Genomic DNA, 21224 nt, shown 5'->3' with positions numbered 1-21224 from the left:
CACAAATATGTCTTAGAGCTATTTTGCTGCATCTGATCTTTTATCTGTAAGACTACTTACTATATATGCGCGTGCCATGGAGTGCACATGGAGGTCAGAGGTCAGTTCTCTCTTTTCATTATGCAGATCCCAGGGAATAACAACAGGCTGTCAGGTTTGCAGTGAGCATCTTCACCAACTAGCCCATCTGGTTGGCTGCTCCTAACTTTATAAGTAGGTATACTTCCTACTCCTTTTGGAAGATAAGGTTCGTCATTATTTACAGATGCCTTCCCTAAGCTTTGTGCTTTGTACTCCAGTTCAACCTAACCTCTCCATTGCTATGGCTTTTATAATTAACTCTCATCAGATCTTTTGTGATTTGAAAATGGGCATTTAAGTTATTCCCACCCATCTTGTATTTTGCTTTGTTCTGACCCTCAGCCCCCTGGGGGGATTTAACTGAGGTTTCCAGAACCCTGAAAAGAAGATTAACCCTGGGGAGTGCTAACCAGCCAGAACAGTGTATCACTGCTGAAACCAGTGTACCTAAATGAGCTATGGGGGCGGGAGTGACCCAGGTTTTTAGTTGGTTGATGTATCTGTGTTCTGTGCTGTGTGTTAAACAGGAGACCCTTCCCCTTTATGCTATTTGGATCTCATAATGACTTGAAGATATACTTACTATATTTTCACAAACATAAAAGACGGATTTGACGATGAATTCTTATTCTTTCTCCCTGTTTGGTCTTTCCAGAATTCAGAAATTGTGATATAATTTTTTTTGTAGAGGGTTAAAAATAGTTTGTTTTCCCCGTTATTGGGAAGTAATTGAACACTGGTTACAATGGCAGCATTTTCTTCAATGTCACATTTGAGAATAATGTTCCCTTAATCAGTAGCCACCACACATTTAAGGAACCCATGTTTGCTTTAGAGACCCAGAGTCTACAATATTCTCCAGGTAAACAAGAGTGGATCTGCTTAAGGGTCTTCAGCCTTCAAGTCAATGAGGAATGTCACCCTGTCACCAAATGTCAGAAGCCGCAGGACATTTGGAGGTAAGGGAAGTCTCCCAAACATAACAGGCTCTAGCCGACCTGCAGCAAGCCCCGTCTAGCTCAGCTTCCAGACACAAGAGGCTGTTAAACGTGCCGCTGGACTCTTCAACAAAGGCCCCCAGTGGTTGGAGATAAGGCTTGATTCCGAGCACCCACTTGACGATGCCTACTAACCATCCATAAATCCTATTCCAGAGGACTCCTAGCCTTCTGACCTTGGGCATACACACAGTATACAAATATACATGTAAGCAAAACACTCATACACATAAATAAATCTAAAGATAAAAGAGGAAGAAAGAGAGAAAGAAAGAAACTGTTATCAAGACCCATAAATCAAATGTAAGGTCCTATTGACAAAGTGTCATTCTAGTTTCTGTCATCTATGCAAATCAATCTAATGAAGCCAAGTGTAGTCTGTGACTAATCTAAGAGACAGCTTTTGGTGAATGAGGGGCTATGGAAAAAAAATGTATGTGAGGCATGAAGTAGTGTCTGAAGCCCCTTTCCCAGTCCTGCCACTGTCTGGGTGATTTCTGATTTTTAATATGTGAAAACTGTTTGGTGGAAGCCGCGGCACGAAGCACTTGGAGGCGAGGCTCTCGAGCCCGCTCCCACCCTGGCCCCAGCGCCCACCGGGTTGGCCCCGGCCCAGCCATGATCAAGGCCATCCTCATCTTCAACAACCACGGGAAGCCGAGGCTCTCCAAGTTCTACCAGCCCTATGTATTTGTGGAAACATTAGACAAATGTTCTGAAAATGTTTGTGAACTGGATTTAATATTCCATGTAGACAAGGTTCATAATATTCTTGCAGAAATGGTGATGGGGGGAATGTTATTGGAGACCAACATGAATGAGATTGTCACACAAATTGATGCACAAAATAAACTGGAGAAATCTGAGGCTGGTTTAGCAGGAGCTCCAGCCCGTGCTGTATCAGCTGTAAAGAATATGAATCTTCCTGAGATCCCAAGAAATAGTAACATTGGTGACATCAGTATAAAAGTGCCAAACCTGTCCTCTTTTATATCTTTTTTTTATAAAGATTTATTTATTTATTATATGTAAGTACATTGTAGCTGTCTTCAGACACTCCAGAAGAGGGAGTCAGATCTCGTTACGGATGGTTGTGAGCCACCATGTGGTTGCTGGGATTTGAACTCTGGACCTTCGGAAGAGCAGTCGGGTGCTCTTACCCACTGAGCCATCTCACCAGCCCCAACCTGTCCTCTTTTAAATAAATATTAAAAAGGCCACTCCCAGATAAAATCCAGAGGGAACATCATCTAAGTTTACCATGTTGTTTACCAAAAATAGAGGAGAGTCTTAACTTAGCTCTTGGTTTCAAGTCAAGGTACTGTATAGAAGCTGCATAAAATCAGTATGGAAGTTCAATGTTGCTTTTCTTGCTCAGTGATTTTAAAGAAACTGACTAGTTCCCGTGTGATTTTTTTTTTCCTTTTCTAAATTGCATTCCTATGCCCACATAAAGGCATGCCTCTATATATTGGCTATTACAGTATTTCGAAAAGTGAGATGTTTCTTTAATTATATACAGCCCAAGATGTTGATGTTTTGTATGGATCACAAGTGCAGCATTCTCTAATTCTTTCTGCTGTTTGTCACAATTGTTATTTAAAGAACCAAGTATGTATTGCATGAAACATGACTTTTTCTTTAGTTTAAATAAATTCCAAGGTAACTGAACTTCTAAAGTAAAAAAACAAAAAACAAAAAACAAAAAAACCAAAACTGTTTGGTGGAGACTAAGACACTTCACTTCCCAGTTCCTCCTGCACCTACCTGCTTCATGAGCAGAATCCACTGCACCCCCAGTAGTCAGGAAATTCTCACCCCCTTCAATACCCTAGGTACAAATCCTCTGATTTCACTCACGGACTCAGTGTCAGCAATGCTGAGGGTAGATGAGCCATCTGCCTGGGAGCTAAGTTCAACCTGGAGGTGGACTTGGCAGAGCTGGGCACCATAGCAAACCAAGCCAAACCAGGAGAGCTTGGCTCTCCTTGGACTGTCTATAGCGCCACACAATGCTTGGGCCATGTTTCTGCTGTATCAATAGTTCCAGGCAACATCACCTTAGAACTGTACTGTGTGACTCAAAGCATTCTCTTCCTCCCTGGATCTAGCTGGCTGTCCACCTGGGAACTCAATCCTGTAAGACTGTCTTCTAAGACAACTGTCCCACTAGTAAATAGTTCTCCTTTTCACTATAGCAGGTATTCTTTAAGTTCCCCTAAGGCCCCAAAATAGAGATGTTTGCTGTTAGGTCTCAACCTCAGCACAAATGGCTGAGGTTGCCTGTTTAACATATCAAAGTGGCCAGTCTCCCAGAGTCCCTACCAGTTACAGGGTCATCCTGGCTGGCAAATCCTGTCCCTTACCTTAAACTCTCCAGCCCAGGGGCTGGGCTTCCCTAATTCCTGTATATCCTCAGCCATTTTTTCTAGCTGTCTTTTTAGCTTCCTGGTCTCTGGGTTCCCAGGTACTACTCTTATGCCCCAACCCCTCCCCGCCCGCCCTTTCTTGCTCCTCTTCTCTCCTCTCATGGGCTGGTTCAGTCTGGACCACTCCAGATATGTCTGGCTATACTCTCCCTCACATCTACAATAAACCCTCTCTCCTGCCATACCTAAGAGCAGTCATGGGCCTTCTTTCATTGATTAAGCACGGTATCTGAAAAAGATACAGTTTTATAGGGATAAGCTGTGCGTGTAGTTCTTAGGAGTCTGATTCTCAGACTATGCTCCGTCTTCCATCTCTCTCCCAACCTGCAGCGACAGGTTAAGAGGAGTACATCAGAGTGTCAAACTCCCAGGAACAGGCTAAGAGCACAGAGTACATCAGAGTGCCGAGCTCTCTACTTTCTCATCCTCTTTGTTGGGCTGGCCCAAGTTTTAGTTCTCCTAGGCTCCTGTAGCTTTTCTGTCTCACGAAATGGGAGGTCTAGCCCTTCCTGGCCTCTGGACACTCATTATCAGTGTGTCCACTGTGTCACCTCACTCTCAATAAAGCCACCTGCCTAATGGCTGGGGTGTTCTCCCATGTGTCCTATCACAGCTACCTTAAATGCCTGGGAAGATGGTTTCCATAAAGGCTGGGAACAGCCACGACAAGACTAGCTCAACAGGTCTTTCACTATGACTGTGATAATCATGCATTTGAATAAAAAGGCTTTCTGAAGTGCTCTAATTTCAAGCTCCAAGTTAACTATGGTCAGTTATGAGTAAAAATTTATTAGCCACAAGGAAACCTTTGAATAGTTAATAGGTTCCCTTGGTTACCCCCTGCCCAACAAAGTGGAAGGTAAGTTTCTATCCTGGAAGCAGAGACTACATGTAGGGTAGGGGGAGGGGTCAGAAACCCTGTGAATATGTATATGGTGATGAACCACACTCCACACCGGGACCAGCTGTCAGTGGGCAGATCAATTTTACTTAGGATGATCCAAAGCTTATAATGATTTGGGGGACTGAGGGTAGGAACATCCAGGATGAGCAAAGGTCACTGACTGGGGCCTTTGGGTACCTGGAATGCCTTATTAACATGGGGAAGCATTTTAGGAACCTCAGGGGCTGACTGAATGGGTAGTATCAGGAGAAATGAAATTGATCCTGTAATCTAATTGAGGCTACCCGACATTCCTTAGGCAGAGGCGTATGCGTGTGCTTAGAATTCCCCAGACAAGATCAGAGGAGAAGCCCTGCTAATGAAGGGAGTCACCCATATTGCACTAAGTCCAGAGGCTCCGATTAATTAGGCCTTAATTAGCAGAGTTTTCCCACACCTTATTGCTGAAGACACCATGCACTTCACGTACAGGGTTCAGAGGTTCTGAACTGAACTGACCTAAATGCCTCTTCCTGAGAACTCTCTTTCTTGGTACAGAAAGTGCTGTGTTAGCTTTCAAAGGAGGGAAGCAACAGCAGTTTCATCCATCTATGACACCTAGGAACCACAACCATGACCAGCATTGACCTGGCAACCCTAGGGGTGCAGTAGTGGCACACACAACTTGGTGGTAACAGCAGCTCTCTAATTGGACTTAGGACCCACTCAACAAGAGAGAATCCACGCTAGGAAATGGACCCTGATCCACCTGCCCAAGGTTAGTAAGGTCATGGACTTGGGGGAATAACCTACAACCACCATGTTACTGAAACTGCCTAATTCCTAATTATATTCTAAATAGTTGTCCTTTTACTCACAGATCAATATAGTCCTCTGCCCTTATCAAGAAAACTTCTCTCTGCAACCGATGGAGACTATTGGAGAAAGCCACAACTAATCAAAATGCAGAGCTGTGGAGTCCAGTCCCAATGGATACATCTACAAAATACTGTGGCATCTAAAACTTAGGATCATTGTGAAAGGGGGTAGAGAGGTTTGTAGAAGCCAAAGGAACTGGGAGTTCTCTGGGAGATCATGTCTCCTAGTGATGTCAGAAGACTCAGACTCTCATCAACATGGCTACCTAAGCCTGAGCTGAAACGGACGCCTCAGCCCTGCACGAGAACTACAGGCAACTAAGGAATACTGAGAGCGGGAAAAATGGTCTCCAGAGAAGAACCATCAAACACCAAATGATCAGCTGACAAAACATAACTACAAGGAACATTCTACAGAATGAGGCGATTATATTTAGGATATATAGATATACAAATATATGAGACCATGAATTTGAAGGGAGTATATGAGAGGGTTGGTGAAGGAAAGGGAAGGGTGAAATGTTATCATTTATATTATTATCTTAAAAATAAGATACATTTAAAAAGTACAAAAACAACAATAAAGATTATTTATGAATAGAAACATGTAATCACCGAGAAAAAAAATATTACAGATAGGCAGCCTTTAGGAACTGAATATTTAGTGAACAAGGACAATACGCAAGCACACAATGGGACTGGAGAGACACACAAGAGGTCTTGACTGCCATCAAGGGCCAAAGGACTTTAACGAACAATCAGAATCCACTTAGATTACAGCTACCATCAGATATAAATACAATCCCAGGGCAAAGGAAAGACATCCGTCTGGCTGAAACAGAGAGACTGTCAGGGACATATGGAACACATGACAAGTGAAGGCTCCAGGAGAGTGCTGAGCAAACGGACCGGGATCCTCACTGCCCTGCAGAGGGAGTTCCACACATATGACAACCTGTAGGCAAGAGTGAGACCTTTCTAAGTACTTCACTCGCAGACCACTTTGGGGAACAGAATGACAAGGGCTTCTCTGAGGCACTCATGAGTTCATGTGGACTTTGTGGTACCACAGGGTACTATTCAGGCTGCGGGCGTGAAAGGAACCATTGGTCTTTGTTGGCTGAGGACTGCAACTCCTGAAATACTGACCTGCCAGGCAAGGGGTTCCTGCTGGTGCAAAAGTGGCCTGAATGTCCCAAGATAACCAACCACTTTTCAGCACTGGCAGCTCTTGCAGGGGAACTAAGTTTAGTTTCCAGTACACAGAGGGCAGCTCCCAACTGAATGTAACTCCGGTTTCAGGGGATCCAACACCCTTCTGGTCTCCATGGGTAGACATGCGCACAAGACATGCACCAACAGTACACTGAACTGCTTCCCGTAGCCAGATTCAAGGAAAGCTGAAACCTTCATGTTATTATTTGCAATTTATTCATTTAAAATTCAGTTTTCCAAGTCCTATTTTAGTCACATCTTCTTATACTGCAAGGTATGTACTGCAGAATGATGCTATAGAAAGAAAAGGCAAACTGGTTTAGAACATTGTTATTCACTGGCAAAGGAACAGGTACGATTGTGTCCTGAAGAGAAAAGCACCAGTCCCAGGCCCAGATATTCACACAGTGTCAACAGGAACCCCAGAATGAACCCCATTAATAGCTATGTGCACACAGTGAGCACTGCTTTTGACCTTAGCAAAAGTCCTTTGTGAAGTTTCTAAAGTAGTAGTTTCAGAGAGTCCAGAGGGAGGAAGGAAACAAGGGAAGGTTTGGAAGGAGGGAGCATGACATTGGAAAACTGTAATTGATTTTGTTTTAGTAAGATCAAAGGTAGGTCAAACCAAACACATGTACTCATTTTATTAGTGAGAAAGAGTAATATTTCAGAAATAAAACACTGTAAAATTGTTTGGGTTTACATATCGACTTTCAGATAGATAGTAAAGCTACTTTTCCTTCAAAATGCGTAAACTGCTCAGGTGGTGGGGGAATACCTTTAATCTCAGCACTTGGGAGGGAGAAGCAGGGAGATTTCTGTGAGTTTGAGGCCAGCCAAACTCACAGATAAAGTTCCAGGACAGCCAGTACTACACATAGGAACCCTGCCTTGAAAAACAAAACATGAGGAAGAGGAGGAAGAGGAGGAAAAGGAGGAGTAGGAGAAGAAAGAGAGAAGAAAAATGAAGGAAAGAAAGAAAAAATGGGTAAACTGAGGAAATCATTCAAGTATTTTCAAATATGACCTATCTTGTTTACTCCTGGTATAAATCCACATACATGAGCACTGTCAGATTCACAGAACACTGACTATGGAAAATGAGAAGGCTAAATCAACCACGGCAAAGGACAAAGGCTGCAAAATCCAACAACAAAACCCCAACACACACACACACACCCCCTCAAAATCACTCTGGGATGTCCCACACGCAGACCCCGGCAGCTCTGTCAGCACCTCCCTTCTGGGGTCTATTGGAAGGACTGACACAGAGCTGCATTCCAAGTGTGTGGCATCGGCGCCGTGGATGCAGCCAACGTTCTTTCCTGTTTTATACCTTAGGCTAGCGCAGCCATCCTTTGTGGTCAGAGAAACTTCTTTTTGGGATGTGAGACAGTTAACATAGACAGGACAAAATGCTGAGAACCAATGGCTGTTGGGCACTCATCCCTAAGTGTGGCATCTATAACAATCCCTCCAAGACCCACGGACATTATGGAAAGGGGGTTGGAAAAACAGAGACATATGTTCACAGCACACTACACTGAAGCTACCAAAAATTAAACTAAAAAGTCACCAAAGGAATAATTTTATAGTATATCTGTACTGGCTGGTTTTGTGTCAACTTGACACAGCTGGAGCTATCACAGAGAAAGGAGCTTCAGTTGAGGAACTGCTTCCACAAGATCCAGCTTAAGGCATTTTCTCAATTTGTGATCAAGAGGGGAGGGGAGGTCACCTTGTGGGTGGAACCATCTATGGGCTGGTAGTCTTGGTTCTATAAGAGAGCAGGCTGAGCAAGCCAGGGAAGCAAGCCAGTAAGGAACATCCCTCCATGGCCTCTGCATCAGCTCCTGCTTCCTGCCCTGCTTGAGTTCCAGTCCTGACTTCCTTTGATGATGAACAGCAGTATGGAAGTGTAAGCCGAATAAACCCTTTCCTCCCCAACTTGCTTCTTGGTCATGATGTTTTGTGCAGGAATAGAAACCTTGACTAAGACAATATCCAAGCAAGCTATCCAAACTGTTTTCAAAATGGCATACGAGGGGCTAGAGATGTGGCTCAATGGTTTCAAGTACTTGCTGCTCTTACAGGGGACTCAAAATTTGGCTCTCAGCAACCACATGGTGGCTGCCAACCACCCATGACTTCAGTTCCAGGAGATCCAATAACCTCTTCTGGCTTCCAAGGGCACTGCAGGTACTATACACAGATAGTGCACATACGTACACACAGGTAAACTATGTATACACAATATTAAAGCAAGTAAATCTTATTCTAAAAAAAATACAATGGGCTGGAGATATACCTTAGTGGTGAAGAGCACTTGATGCTCTTCCAGAGGACTCAAGTTTGGGAAGTTCACAACTGCCAATTAAATCTGGCTCCAGCATACCCAACCCCCTTTGACCTCATTGGGAACTAACCCAAGTGTGCACAAGCACACACTTACTTAATTAAAAAAAAAAAAAAGAAAAAGTTTATTGGAGGAAGTGCAACCACTCAAGAAAACAAACAAACAAACAAAAAACCAAAAAAAAAAAAAAACAAAAAAACAAAAAAAGAGAAAAAGAAAGAATTCTATTAACACTAAAACAGACTTAGTTTTTCAATGTAAAACAGAATCAAGAAGCAAATAGATTCTAAAATGAAAAACAGGATAATTCCAAAAAAAATAAAACACTATAATTTATAATAACATGCTTGTTGAAAATTTGAGGCTAAAGATAAGTCCCTCATCCCCAATTGCTCTAATCTGACAGTCAACAGACATGAGATTTTGTTGGACCGACACCGACAGATAAACTGAATCTCTGCTCATATCCAAAAGCCACAAAGGCATGCCAAAAGTCTATTCGCAATGCCTCTTATTTAGTTTAACTGAGATAATGCCTCATTGGCTTGTAATTGGCAGCTTTTATATGTCATTCTCTAACTCTTTTCTTAAAAAAAAAACCAAAAAAAACAAAATAAACCCTAAATTAGCTTGTATTAATAATTAACAAGTAATAGTCCCAGTTATTTACAGAACAATACTATTTAAAAGGGTCCAAAGGTTAAGAGAATTAAGGAAAGACAAAGGAATAAAAAGCCAGGCGTGGAGAGGAGGAGGAAGTGTGGACTGGCTGAGGTAAGCGACAGTCTCCAGCGAGGTCTCTGCTTGGGGCACTGGGCATGTGCTTCTGTACGTGGTGTGCGTGGTTCCTAACTGAAGCATCTCACCCTTAGATCCACAGCCCTCCAGGGATACTGGAAACAGCATCAAGTCTCCTGGCCGTACCTCCTCTGCCTTGACCACATGCCGATCAGTTCCTCACTGGAGCAGCCCTGCCTTTAGGCACACGGCCATCTGATTTCTGTGGAAACCGTGTGAGGCTTGCAGGCCTTGCCGCCTACCCTTGCCAATGCTTTCCTTTCCTTAATTCTCTCTTGGCTTTGACCTCCAGCTGTGGATGTTCCAGGGGACAAGGCCAACCCCTTCTTCCCAGGGGTATCTTCCTTGAGAGAACACTAGTCCCAGAAACTTCCCAGTAAGACTCCCCTCACATTATATGGGACACAAGTGAGTCACCAACTAAGAACTAGTAAGAACAACACGAGTGCGGTTAGCTTCGCTGAGTCACAGGGGGACACAGTGTGGGGTGCTTTGGTGGTCTCGTCACCAGCATGGTGCTGACTTTCTGGAGGGCAAGTGTGGCTTGAGGGGGTGCAGGGCTGAGCGGAAACGCACATAAGAAGTTTCTTTACGGGCTGGTGAGATGGCTCAGTGGGTAAGAGCACCCGACTGCTCTTCCGAAGGTCCAGAGTTCAAATCCCAGCAACCACATGGTGGCTCACAACCATCCGTAAGGAGATCTGACTCCCTCTTCTGGAGTGTCTGAAGACAGCTACAGTGTATTTACATAAATAAATAAATCTTTAAAAAAAAAAAAAAAAGAAGTTTCTTTACTCCCAGGGTAAACTTCAGATTGGCAGATTGGATATATCTAAGCAGATTACCAGGGTTAACTATCATTTGGCTAACATCCCCCAAACAATATATTTCATAAACTAGGCCTTAGATACCAGCAGCTACATGTATGGGGTGGTAATGCTTCACTGGCATCCTGATAGACTTAGAGAATCACCACAGGAACGCAATGAGTGAGTGGCGCCAGCCCATGCGGCGGGGCCCTGACTGACTGAGGAGGAACAGCTGAGCTGAGTACAAGGTTCAGCTACTTCCTGACTGCAGATGCAATGAGACCACTTGTCTCAGTCTTCTGCCATGGCGTCCCACCGTGATGCAGTGCACACCACCATACAGCCTTCCTTCTTTAAGTTGCCTTTTAAGGCATTCTGTCACTCAACCAGAAGTAATGAAGCATTAGAGGGGACCTGCTGACTGAGCCTTGCTCGGAGTCGTGCAGGCTTACCAGCCAGCTCACCAGACTCCAGGAGCAGCTTCTCCCTCTGCTGCACAGCCCAGGATTCTTGGGGCGGAGTACACTCTCACTCTGGCCTCCAAGTGTGGGGCCCACGACTCACTGAGGTCTAGGAGAATCTGTCCAACAGGCACTCTCCTGCTGCGGTTCTGAGAGAGGGACTCACTTAGCTCAGGCTAACCCCATTCACACTGTTCTTCTTGTTAGTGATTATCTGGCAGAGACTCACTTCTGTGAACTCCATGCACAGCTGGGATGAGTTTCCACTGATCTTCCCGCCTCCCTCCTCTTGAATGCTGGGATTCCAGCCACGCGCACCACCACAGCTGTATTTGGTGACTTCTGAGTTACACATGTCACAATGTACCCAAAACCCTTTGAAGATTTTATTAAATGTTTTCTGTGGAAATATTTTCTGTCATACATAACAAGAAAAAACAAAACAAAACAAAACAAAACGAGCATGCTCGTGGGAGTGGACAGCCACTGTGGGCATCAATATACTGCTGCTGGTTTCTAAATGGCTTCACAAAGCCGCATGTGCTGTTGAGTCCCACACCACCACTGAGCACAGCCCACCTCTGCCAGTCCTGGCTTTGGATTTCCAGGAAGGCTTTATCAAAGTAACTGCAGATCAGCAGACAACTGGGTTATAAATCCAAGCTCAGTGTCTGCTACCCCATCTGTCCGGTGACGGGGTCCACCCTATCTCAGCACACCCAGCAGGAATAAACAACAGGAAACTGTTTACGGGGACATTTTATAAAGTGTGTCATCTTAGAGGAAGTGTGACAATTCCCCAACTCGACGAATAACAAATACTCATGTTGAATTTTCAAGAAGAAAAACAAATATCAACTGTCATTTGGGTGAATCACTGCTGTTTAAACTCGAAAGTGAAGTTTGAGATCAAAGCTTCTATCAGACTATCTAAAGGCACAGCCAAATTCCTGGAATTCCTGCAAACTGGAAAACCATATTCATAAAATGTTACTGTCTCAATCATAGATATTAAGACACTTACCTGGAGGAAAGAGCAGGACTTAAATTGGGAGTCAACTCCAGTGATGTACTGCAGCACGCTACCTTGAGGAGAGACTCCACTTCTTACTGATGCAAACCCACCTGCCTAGGAGGGGAACAGCTATGAAAAACCAACACACCCACTATGTGGCAATGATTCTAGTGGAGAGTGGGGGTTGAGTGGGGACAGAGAGCGCAACAAAAGACTGAAAACACCTTGAGGTAAAGAGAGAGAAGGGAAAGAGAGATGCTTTCGTGGTTATGAACACTGGCTGTTCTTCCAGAGGTCCCACATTCGATTCCCAGCACCCATATGGCAGGCAACTCAGAACAATCTACAACTCCAGTCGGAAGAGATCTGATGCCTGTTTGTCTGGTCTTTGTGTGTAGTGCAAAGTATGGTACACAGATATCCATGAAGGTAAAACGTCCACACACAGAGTAAAACAAAGGAAACTGTAAAAGGGGAGGCTTAGGGGATGGCTCAGTGGAAATGGCGCTGTGTAAGTGTGAGGGCTGAAGTTCAGAGCTACAAATGTACAGGATGGGTGTGGTAACCAACCTGTAAGCCCAGTGCTCTCAGGGTGGACACAGAGGATCCCTACAGGAAGCCCGGCCATATCGGTGAGCTCTGGACTCAACTGAGATGCCTGAGTCAGTGAATAACGGGAAAGGCAGTCAAGGGAGGAGACTGCCAGTGTTAGCCTCAGGCTTCCACATGCATGCATGCTCACACGTGTATACTCACACTTGCATGCATATTCACACATGCATGCACACTTACACATGTATACCCATACACAAGTGAACATGCGCACAACAAATTGATGATGATGATGATGATACATAAAACAAACAAATGTAAGCATTCTATCTCGTGTCTGGTTTCCCTTAAAAGAACAACAAAGACCTCGTCAAAATAGGTGCGGTGTGTTTGCTCCTCTTTCTCCCCAAGGCTTTGCGTCTATGAAAGCCATCTGTAAACCCTTTGTGCTCTGACCCACAGCTTGTCTTCCTGTGGAACAACCTGGATTGCCACGCAGAGCCCCAAAATGAGGTTTTTAAAAACTCTGCCACTGACCAAGAACTATGCAGTTGATGATTCCAGTTAGGTTTTTGTTGGGGATAATAATCTTTCAAATAACAAGCCCAGAAGTAACAGAGCAAACAAAAAAAGCCCTGGAGGACCAGAGTTCATGTACTTTCCCGAGTTCAAGCATGAAGCCCACACTGAGTTTCCTCGAGTTCTATACTTGGTCAATTTCCCTTCCTCCCTGGAAAGACGTACAATGTCATCACTGCCTCTACCCTACATACTATAAACTAGGAGAGGAGAGGTGATGAACTATTTAACCAAGTCCTCAAGGTAAAAAGATGGCAAATAAACTTACAAATGTCTAGGACTGTCAATCTAAAAGGGGCTGATTTCAGACTCATTTGTAAAGTGACTTTTCCCATTGAAAGTGGGCGTCAAACCAAGAACATTCTATTAGAAGCTAAAGTCTTGGGATTATAAACTCCACAGAACTTTATTTGTTCACTCTTAAAGAGAAACTGAGGTAACAACATCACTATCTTAGCCAGGGTGTCTATTGCTATGATAAACACCACAACCAAAAGCAACTTGAGAAGAAAGGGTTTATTCTACTTTACTGCTTGTAAGTCCATCACTGAGGGAAGTCGAGGCAGGAACCTGGAGGCAGCAGCTGATGCAGAGGCCAGAGAGGGGTGCTGCTTATTGGCTTGCTCCTCATGGTTTGCTCAGCCTGCGTTCTAACACAGTCAGGCCCACCTGCCCACAGACACCAATGCCCCTGTGCATGCCCTCTCTCAGTTCAACCACTGACTAAGGAAATGCATTCAAGACTTGAGGACAGGCCATCTGATGGAGCCATTTTCTTGGCTAAGGGTCCTCTTCCCAGATAACTCTAGCTAGTGTAAAACAACCAGAAAAATGAATTTGATGTTTAATGTATTTTTCCTGGATAATTGTTTTAGAAACTTTTTCTTCTGACTTAATTTTTCCTTACTCTTTCTACAAAGAGATGCATATGGGGAGATGCTGGGGGTGAAGTGCTTGCACAGTGCCCGGGGTTTAAATCTCCAACGTCCCTGAAAAAAGTCAGTTTGGGGGAGGGGAGAGGAGAGATGGAGACCAGGGTATCCCTGAAGCTTGATGACTAAGAGTCTAGCTAATCACCGAGTTCCAGGTTCACTTCCTGCCTCAGGAAATAAAGTGTGCAGCAAAATTGACTTATACGTGCATGCAAGGGCACACACAAAGTTTTATACCCCACACAACCAACTAACCAATCGATAAAAGAATATGGATATGTATGTATGTATGAGTGTGTGTATGCATTCTTAAATACCACCATTTTAAGTCTTCTCTCTTAAAAAGACCATAAAAATTAACCCATCCGTTTTAGTTAGGGTTTCCATTGCTATGAAGAGACACCATGACCACGGCAACTCTTATAAAGGACAACATTTAATTGGGGCTGGCTTATAGGTTCAGAGGTTCCATCTATATCATGGCAGGAAGCATGGTGGCATGCAAGTGGACATGGTGCTGGAGAAGGAGCTGAGAGTGCCAACTCTTGATGTGAAGGCAGCCAGAAAAAGACTGGCATCTTCAATCAGCTAGGAGGAAGCTCAAAGCCCACCACAGTGACGCACTTCCTCCAAAAAGGCCACACCTACTCCAGCAAGGCTACACCTCCTAATAGAGCCATTCCCTGGGCCAAGCATAAACAAATTGCCACAGCATAGTTCCCAAGAGTGGTAGACTGAGTCCTGTGAATCAACCAACAAATTGCAATCAGCCAGAAAACTATACAAAATACAAACAGGCAAGCAGTGTCTGTGGCAATGCTGCCCAGGCAATCAGCTGGGAGACCGGAACTGCCACACGGCATCTAAGGCTCACAGTCCCTAGAACAGCTGGATTCCCAGTGACAGAGGCCCAGATCTGAACCATCCCACTCCTGACTGGATGCCTGTGGGATATAGGACTGAGAACTGTGAGAAACGGCAGAGAATAAGAAAAGAAGCAAGGGAGAGCAGAGGTGTTGGCAAAGACTTCCAAATGAGCATGCATGGCACAGGGCCAAAAATGATAAAATAAATTCGAATAATAAATACTCCAAGGGCCTAAAAGAGCAATGAACAGATGACAGACTTCAGTGTGTTGGTTTAGCATCACAATGGACTTATAAAGGGTGACCAAAAGGGGGGAATGGAAACAAAATTTATTAAAAAGAAAAAAAAAAAAGCAAAGATACAAGAGAATCCAGGCTTGGCTCTGTACATCTTTAATGCCAGCATGGAGGAGGAAGGGGGAGGGGGAAGGGGGAGGAGGAAGAGGAAGAGGCATCTCTGAATTTGAATCCAGCCTGGGGCCTACAAAGCAAGTTCCAGGCCAGCCAGGGCTGAGTGAAATCCTGCTTAAGAAGATGCTAGAGGAAAGAAGCACCGCAGACATCCATCCCAGAGGCAATGGATGGACAACACGCGGGACTGCAGTGCCAACTGCTGGAGTTGAGAAAGCGGGCAGAAGCAGCAAGAGCTGAGAACTTCCCAGAACAAATCAAACACGAAGCAAAGGCCAGTGGCTGTCAAGAAGGCTCGCAGCGAACGCAGCCCTGTGTTTGTGCGACTGTCACAGGGAACCTCATCTATGCAGACACACAGATTTTTGTTTTCTCGGGGCCCACACTTGCCAGTCTCTGACTCCCTACACTTCACCCTGAATCTCCATGTGACACCGAATTCAAATTCAGCATTATCTACTCTGACCGGCCTGCTCTGCAGGGCTGCTGGGATGGGACATTACCTACCCTTGCCTCTTTAATTAGAGAGAAAGCTCATTAGGGCCCAGAGAAACAATGGAGTTTCAAACTCTGCCATGATCACCAGGACTGTCGATTTCACAGGGACATGTAGCCTAAGAATTAGCAAATGAAACCCCCTTTTCAATTTAGAATTTAGTCAACAAGGTTTTCATTTTTTTTCCCCAGCACTGGAGATCAAACCCAGGGCCTTGCCCTTCACAGGCAAGCCTGCCACTGGGCTGCATCACTGGAGATCAAACCCAGGGCCTTGCACATGCCTAGCAGGCTTACTGCTGAGCTATATCTCTGTTTCAATCATAAGATTTTAAAAAGAGGAAAAGAACAAGCTCTGTGCTTGATAAAATAGAACCCTTTAATTTGCACTATGCATAAAACCAGGGCCCTGTTAAAGTCTCAAATTTCAGATGAAACAGACTATCTTAAAACCTACTAAGGATCAAACCAGACAGGTAAAGTCCTCAGTTTCCATAGGAGGAATAGGGGGAAGGACAGATACTGGCCTAATCTGGAAGTGAAGTTCACTAGAAGAAGCCGTACTTAATTTACTAATGTAATTCTATAATCCTACGGTCCGCTTTCAAATCAGCAAACGGAACTCAGTAGTTTTTGTTGACTCATAACAATACCAGATGGCAAATGAATTCCTGCCCCCACCGTACATAGAAGATCGGCACATTGGGAAGCTGTACTTTAAAAATCTAAATTTCGTATCAAGAAATTCCTACTTTTCTTCCTCAAACTTACCAAGTGTCAAAAGCGCCACCACTGACCTCTCCATGCCTCTACCTTTCTCAGTGACTCCAGCTTCCCCGCAGCTATGTTTCTGACCGGGAAGGGTGGCCTCTGTCTGCCCTGCTGACTTCAGGTTCCCAAGACCCTAGGTAAGCTTTGTGACTATTGAGAGTAGGGTTTTAGGGCAGGCCTCGATGTGTTCACAGATGATGGATACCTGGGGCCCCGCTCTGCCTGAGGGCTACAGGAGCCTTGTTCCCAGCCAGGGATGTGCTCGAGAGCGACTGGAGGAAGCTGGGTTTGTCTAGGATCGTTAGTGCTGACACTTCATCCTGAATGACCTCAGACCTCTGTGTAACGATAGTCCAACTGCCTCACATCCATCTGTAAATAAATTCTTAAATAAACGCAAAGTGCGTGGAACAATTTGCTTCGTAAATACGGAGTAGAACGCTACGACATCTGAGTGCCTGAAGGTCTGCAATTACATTTTTACCCACTGACCTTTTCTTCTTTCTCACTTTTCTTTGGTTTCTGCTGAGGTCTGACAAGGCCTGTGCAAGAGCTGTCTGAAGGATCTGGCCGCCCTGGTCCATTTTTAACACCTAAAGAACAAGTAGAGTGGACGTTAGCTAGAAACAACGTGGATCAAACACAAATGTAGGCTAAGCTAAACAAAAACCAAGCATTCTGTTTCTGCTTAGCAGGAACAGAATACCACAGGCTCTGTCAATCACCACCATAACCTGCCGAGACCTTTTAAGAACTGGAGAGAGAGAACTGGTTAGATGAGGCACTGCAGCACAAGTCTGAGTGCTAGACTAGCCAGGCCAGACATACTGCAGTGGTGGTGTTCTTTATTTTTAAACTAAATGTTAAGACTTGCAAATAAATAAAAACGTCACATACCATGGCATTAACCAGACCCAAACTTATTGACCACCCCTAGGTGAGACAATGCTTCAAAGAGGAAGATGGAGAGCAATGCCATACCCTTGGACCAGACACGTGTATGTGCTATAAACACAATTGACTATATATAGATACCATACACATATATGATCTCAAAAAAACAAACAAACAAAAAACCCAAAAAACAAAACAAACCAAAAAAAACCCCAAACCTGTAGTTCGAGCTAGTAGGCAACTCCCTGCAATTCCCTCAATTGTCCAAGAAAATATTCATGATTGCCCAAAGCACTTCACCACATCTGCATGTTTGCACCATTCAAAACAACTCTTAATTATGAAATAATAATAAAAGCCAGCCTGTCGGAGAAGATACTTCTTAGATGCAATCAATTATGTCAGCTTTATGCTTAGATCCTGTAGAGTGAGTGGTCATCCGTACAAAGCTTAGGTATTAATCTGCACATACTTGATATTGCTCTCTGCCAGACCTTTACATTAAACCAACTTCTTGCCATAGATACACAAGTAAAGAGATTCCACTGCATCCCACGTGGCTCCGAGATATTCCAGGTGCATAGAACGATGCGTTTGTGCGTGTGCGTGTGTATGTATGTGAGTTGTCCTTTATCACTGTAGCCTTGCATAATTGCTGTTATTCTCCAGGTGACTGCTTATTTTAAAGATTTCTTGGACTTTTAAAGGAGAAAATACCACAAGACATATACGACCACATTTGTGATGTTGGAGGGCAACAGCCGAGGAAGGTTACATCAACTAAACTGCATATCCCACCTATATGCTGGTTCACATATTGGCGAGGACGACATGAGGGTGCCGCTGCAGATGGTTCAATGTATGTGGCTAGACATGCAAATAAATATGCTCCAAGGCAAAATCATAAAAACACCTACAGAAACTAAAGTGTGTACACCATGAGAAAGTCTACTTTGCAAATGGTGGGGCAGTGTGATAAAGCTGAGAATGATCCAAGTTTGAGGAGTCACACTTCTTCAAAACGGAATTGTATCTAAATAAAAGCAGGGTCAGCAAGATGGCTCAGTGAGTGGAGGATCCTGCGCCTTACCCCCAAACCGTACATGGTGTACAGGGAGAACTGCTAAGATTTGTCCTGACACAGCCTCCCCCCCCCAACACACCCTTGCATACACACAGTACACAATAAATAAGTGTAAAAATGAATCATGAACTCAAAAAACACAGAATAATAGTTAAGTGTTTTCCAGAATTCAAACTAGCTGTTATTTGTACCCTCGGCCCTATAAACATTTTAAGGTCAACATTCTTTGCCTATAAAAGTCTAAACTGGATCCCTTTGGAGACAAACCAACCACACATTAATCCCCTTCCTCTTCAGGCATCTTTTAAATGTCATGTCCCTCTCAATCTCAGATAACTGCCCACCCACTGAAGCCCTCAGTTGGCTTTAAGAGGATGATGGACTGGAGCAAGCAGGTAGAGGGTTAGTGAGAGTCTACTCTAAGAGGTAGCAAACGTTTTTGTCACCTGGCAAGTGACACCAACTTTCTAAATTACTTCCTAATGCTTTTAACAATCTTAAAAACAAACAAACAAACAAACAAACAGAACTTCTCTGCTTCTAACAGGCCTCATTTTAAATCATCTTTCAGATCTGAGGTTAGAAGTGATTTAGGGATAGAATATTCATAAGGGGACATAAGACCCCCGAGTCACAGAATAAAGCAAGCACATAGCTCTCAACACATCTCGCATGCTCTACCATGCAAGGCTGCTCTAAGGCCAGTCAGGTCCCATCTCCCAGCACCCTCCCCTGGCTCTCCTGTCTTTCACAAGTGTCACATCTGTGCTGCAAGTGTGCAAACAGCCCCACCACCCCGGACACCATGAGGTCCCATAACACCATCTATCCCTACATTGCTAAGTACCTTCCCTGTCTATGGATGGATAGATGCAACCAACTAACAGGTATCTATTTGGAGTGTCTTAGGTGAAGCCTGGCCACCTGCCCACAGTTGGGCTCCAGTGAACTGCTGTTCCTCCATACGACAGTCTGATGAATGTCTTAAAACACTTAACTGGGTCTCTTGATAAGGAGGATTTATCTCTTGTTCCAGAGACTTCGAAGATGTTGATCCTAACTGGACACTGATAATTGGCTTCTGGTGAGCCTTCTCCCCAACCCCCGGCCTGTTCACACAGGCAAGGAGACTAGAATTCCTGGTGTTTCTTACCCTCTTTATGAAACACCAGTTACATCATAAGGTCCCCAGCCTTGAGATCTCAGCTGAATGTAACCTCCTTCCGAAGGCCCAATTTCCAAACACTCTCATCTAGGGTCTGGGTTGGGGCCTGGGGTTGGGGTTGGTTGGGGTAGACAGTGTTCTATCCACACTGTAAATCCTAGATGCCTCTCATTTTCGCTAGCCTCACTGCATACATGCTGTGTTGCCCTACTTTCCACAAAATAATCAAATGCAACTGAAGAAAGAGAAAAAGAAAAAGGATCAAGCAGAAGGGTACTGTGGGACAGGAGTAGAATTCCATCACCTTAGAGGCTGAGGTAGGAAAGCTGCTCCAAGGTCAGGGTAGGATGCAGAGCAAGACGATGTCTCAACAAAAACACATAGGTGAGAACCCCAGCTCCAACATTTTTACAGTGATAGAAAACTCAAAAAGTTACAAGTGTGAGCAGAGACAGACAGACATTCCACAAGATCCTGAGCTTGTGATCTTCCCATACAACCATTATCAGCATATCCTACTGGCTCAGTAACTAACTCCCTGTATCACAGGAGCCCCTGGTCCCGTGAAAGGCCTGTCTGTCACAGCCTCATTGTACTGATAAGCCCAGAGCTGCTACAGGCAGTGACCCCTCCAGCCTCCCAAGATCAGCCCAGCTAGTTCCAGTCACTGCCATCAGACTAACACACTAGGATTAAACACTTGGCAGAAATGACGGTTTCTTTGTTAGAATACTTCAGTATAGACTCATAGAAGGTACATGTTTGGCCCCATCAAAACACAGGTGTCATCCACTCCTATGCTACCAGCTGCTACACCTGGGAGGTGAGTGCACAAGCCCGTTTTGAAATGCCTTGTTAACTGCCAGCCAGGATGCATGAAGCAAATGAGCTGTGACTGATATCCTCAAGCTGTCAGAAAGCTTCCCATTGGATAACTTCTTGAAGTCAAGAATGGGTTGGCAGGAATATTATTACAAAACACTCCACAACCATGCAAGAGCAGGGCATGAACATCTGGTATTAGTTGAAGCTTGTATCCCTGCGGACGATGCCCAGATCTTGAATCCTAAATGACCTATGATGAAAGACAGACATATTAGGTAGTCTGAGGCACACATTAACTTTTATAGAGGCTTGCCCCAAACAGGAAACTAAGTTAAGGGACACAGGCTAGGTCTTCAGCAGATCTGTCTACTTGGAAGGCTTTCTCCATTTTGCTCAACAACAAATGTGTATGCATCTGCAATTTGTCTTTTGTAAGATCTGGTAGCCAGATCTGCTGGAAGGACAGTGGTCCATCATTCAACTCCTAACAGCTGGTAACTGTAAAAGAACCCAATAGTGGACGTGGCCAAAATGTGCAGGTAACTGAACACACATGTATAAAATGCTGACGTGAAATTCCACCACTCGCTGCACAGGATCAGATCTGCATTGAATCTGATCTGGCCAGATGTGGGGTATAGCACGGAAAGTACTAACTCTGCTGGTATTCAGATGAGACATACGGAGCTCCTGCGTTACCATCACTAGTGACAGGCAGTAGGAGCTG

General features: G+C 44.4%; 1 protein-coding gene and 1 pseudogene across 16 annotated transcripts in view; one reads left to right on the top strand and one right to left on the bottom strand.

Annotated features, from left to right (window-relative positions):
* The window catches only part of Mcph1 (microcephaly, primary autosomal recessive 1), a 212974-nt gene that overhangs the window by 149403 nt on the left and 42347 nt on the right, over positions 1–21224 (bottom strand). For 10 of the 16 annotated variants that reach the window (XM_011242056.3, XM_011242057.3, XM_017312788.2 and 7 more), the window contains 2 exons: positions 17022–17122; positions 11933–12037 (listed from right to left, as the gene is read on the bottom strand). In XM_011242056.3, coding sequence (XP_011240358.1) covers positions 11933–12037; positions 17022–17122 — 206 coding nt within the window. The remainder of the gene's footprint in view (positions 1–11932; positions 12038–17021; positions 17123–21224) is intronic. The other 6 variants (XM_011242058.3, XM_030243531.1, XM_030243532.1 and 3 more) reach the window with 1 other exon arrangement.
* Positions 1656–2707, top strand: Gm17149 (annotated as a pseudogene).

The sequence above is a fragment of the Mus musculus genome, chromosome 8, assembly GCF_000001635.26.
Source record: "Mus musculus strain C57BL/6J chromosome 8, GRCm38.p6 C57BL/6J".
In the NCBI taxonomy this organism is placed as follows: domain Eukaryota; kingdom Metazoa; phylum Chordata; class Mammalia; order Rodentia; family Muridae; genus Mus; species Mus musculus.
This window is presented reverse-complemented; position numbering and strand designations above follow the sequence as displayed.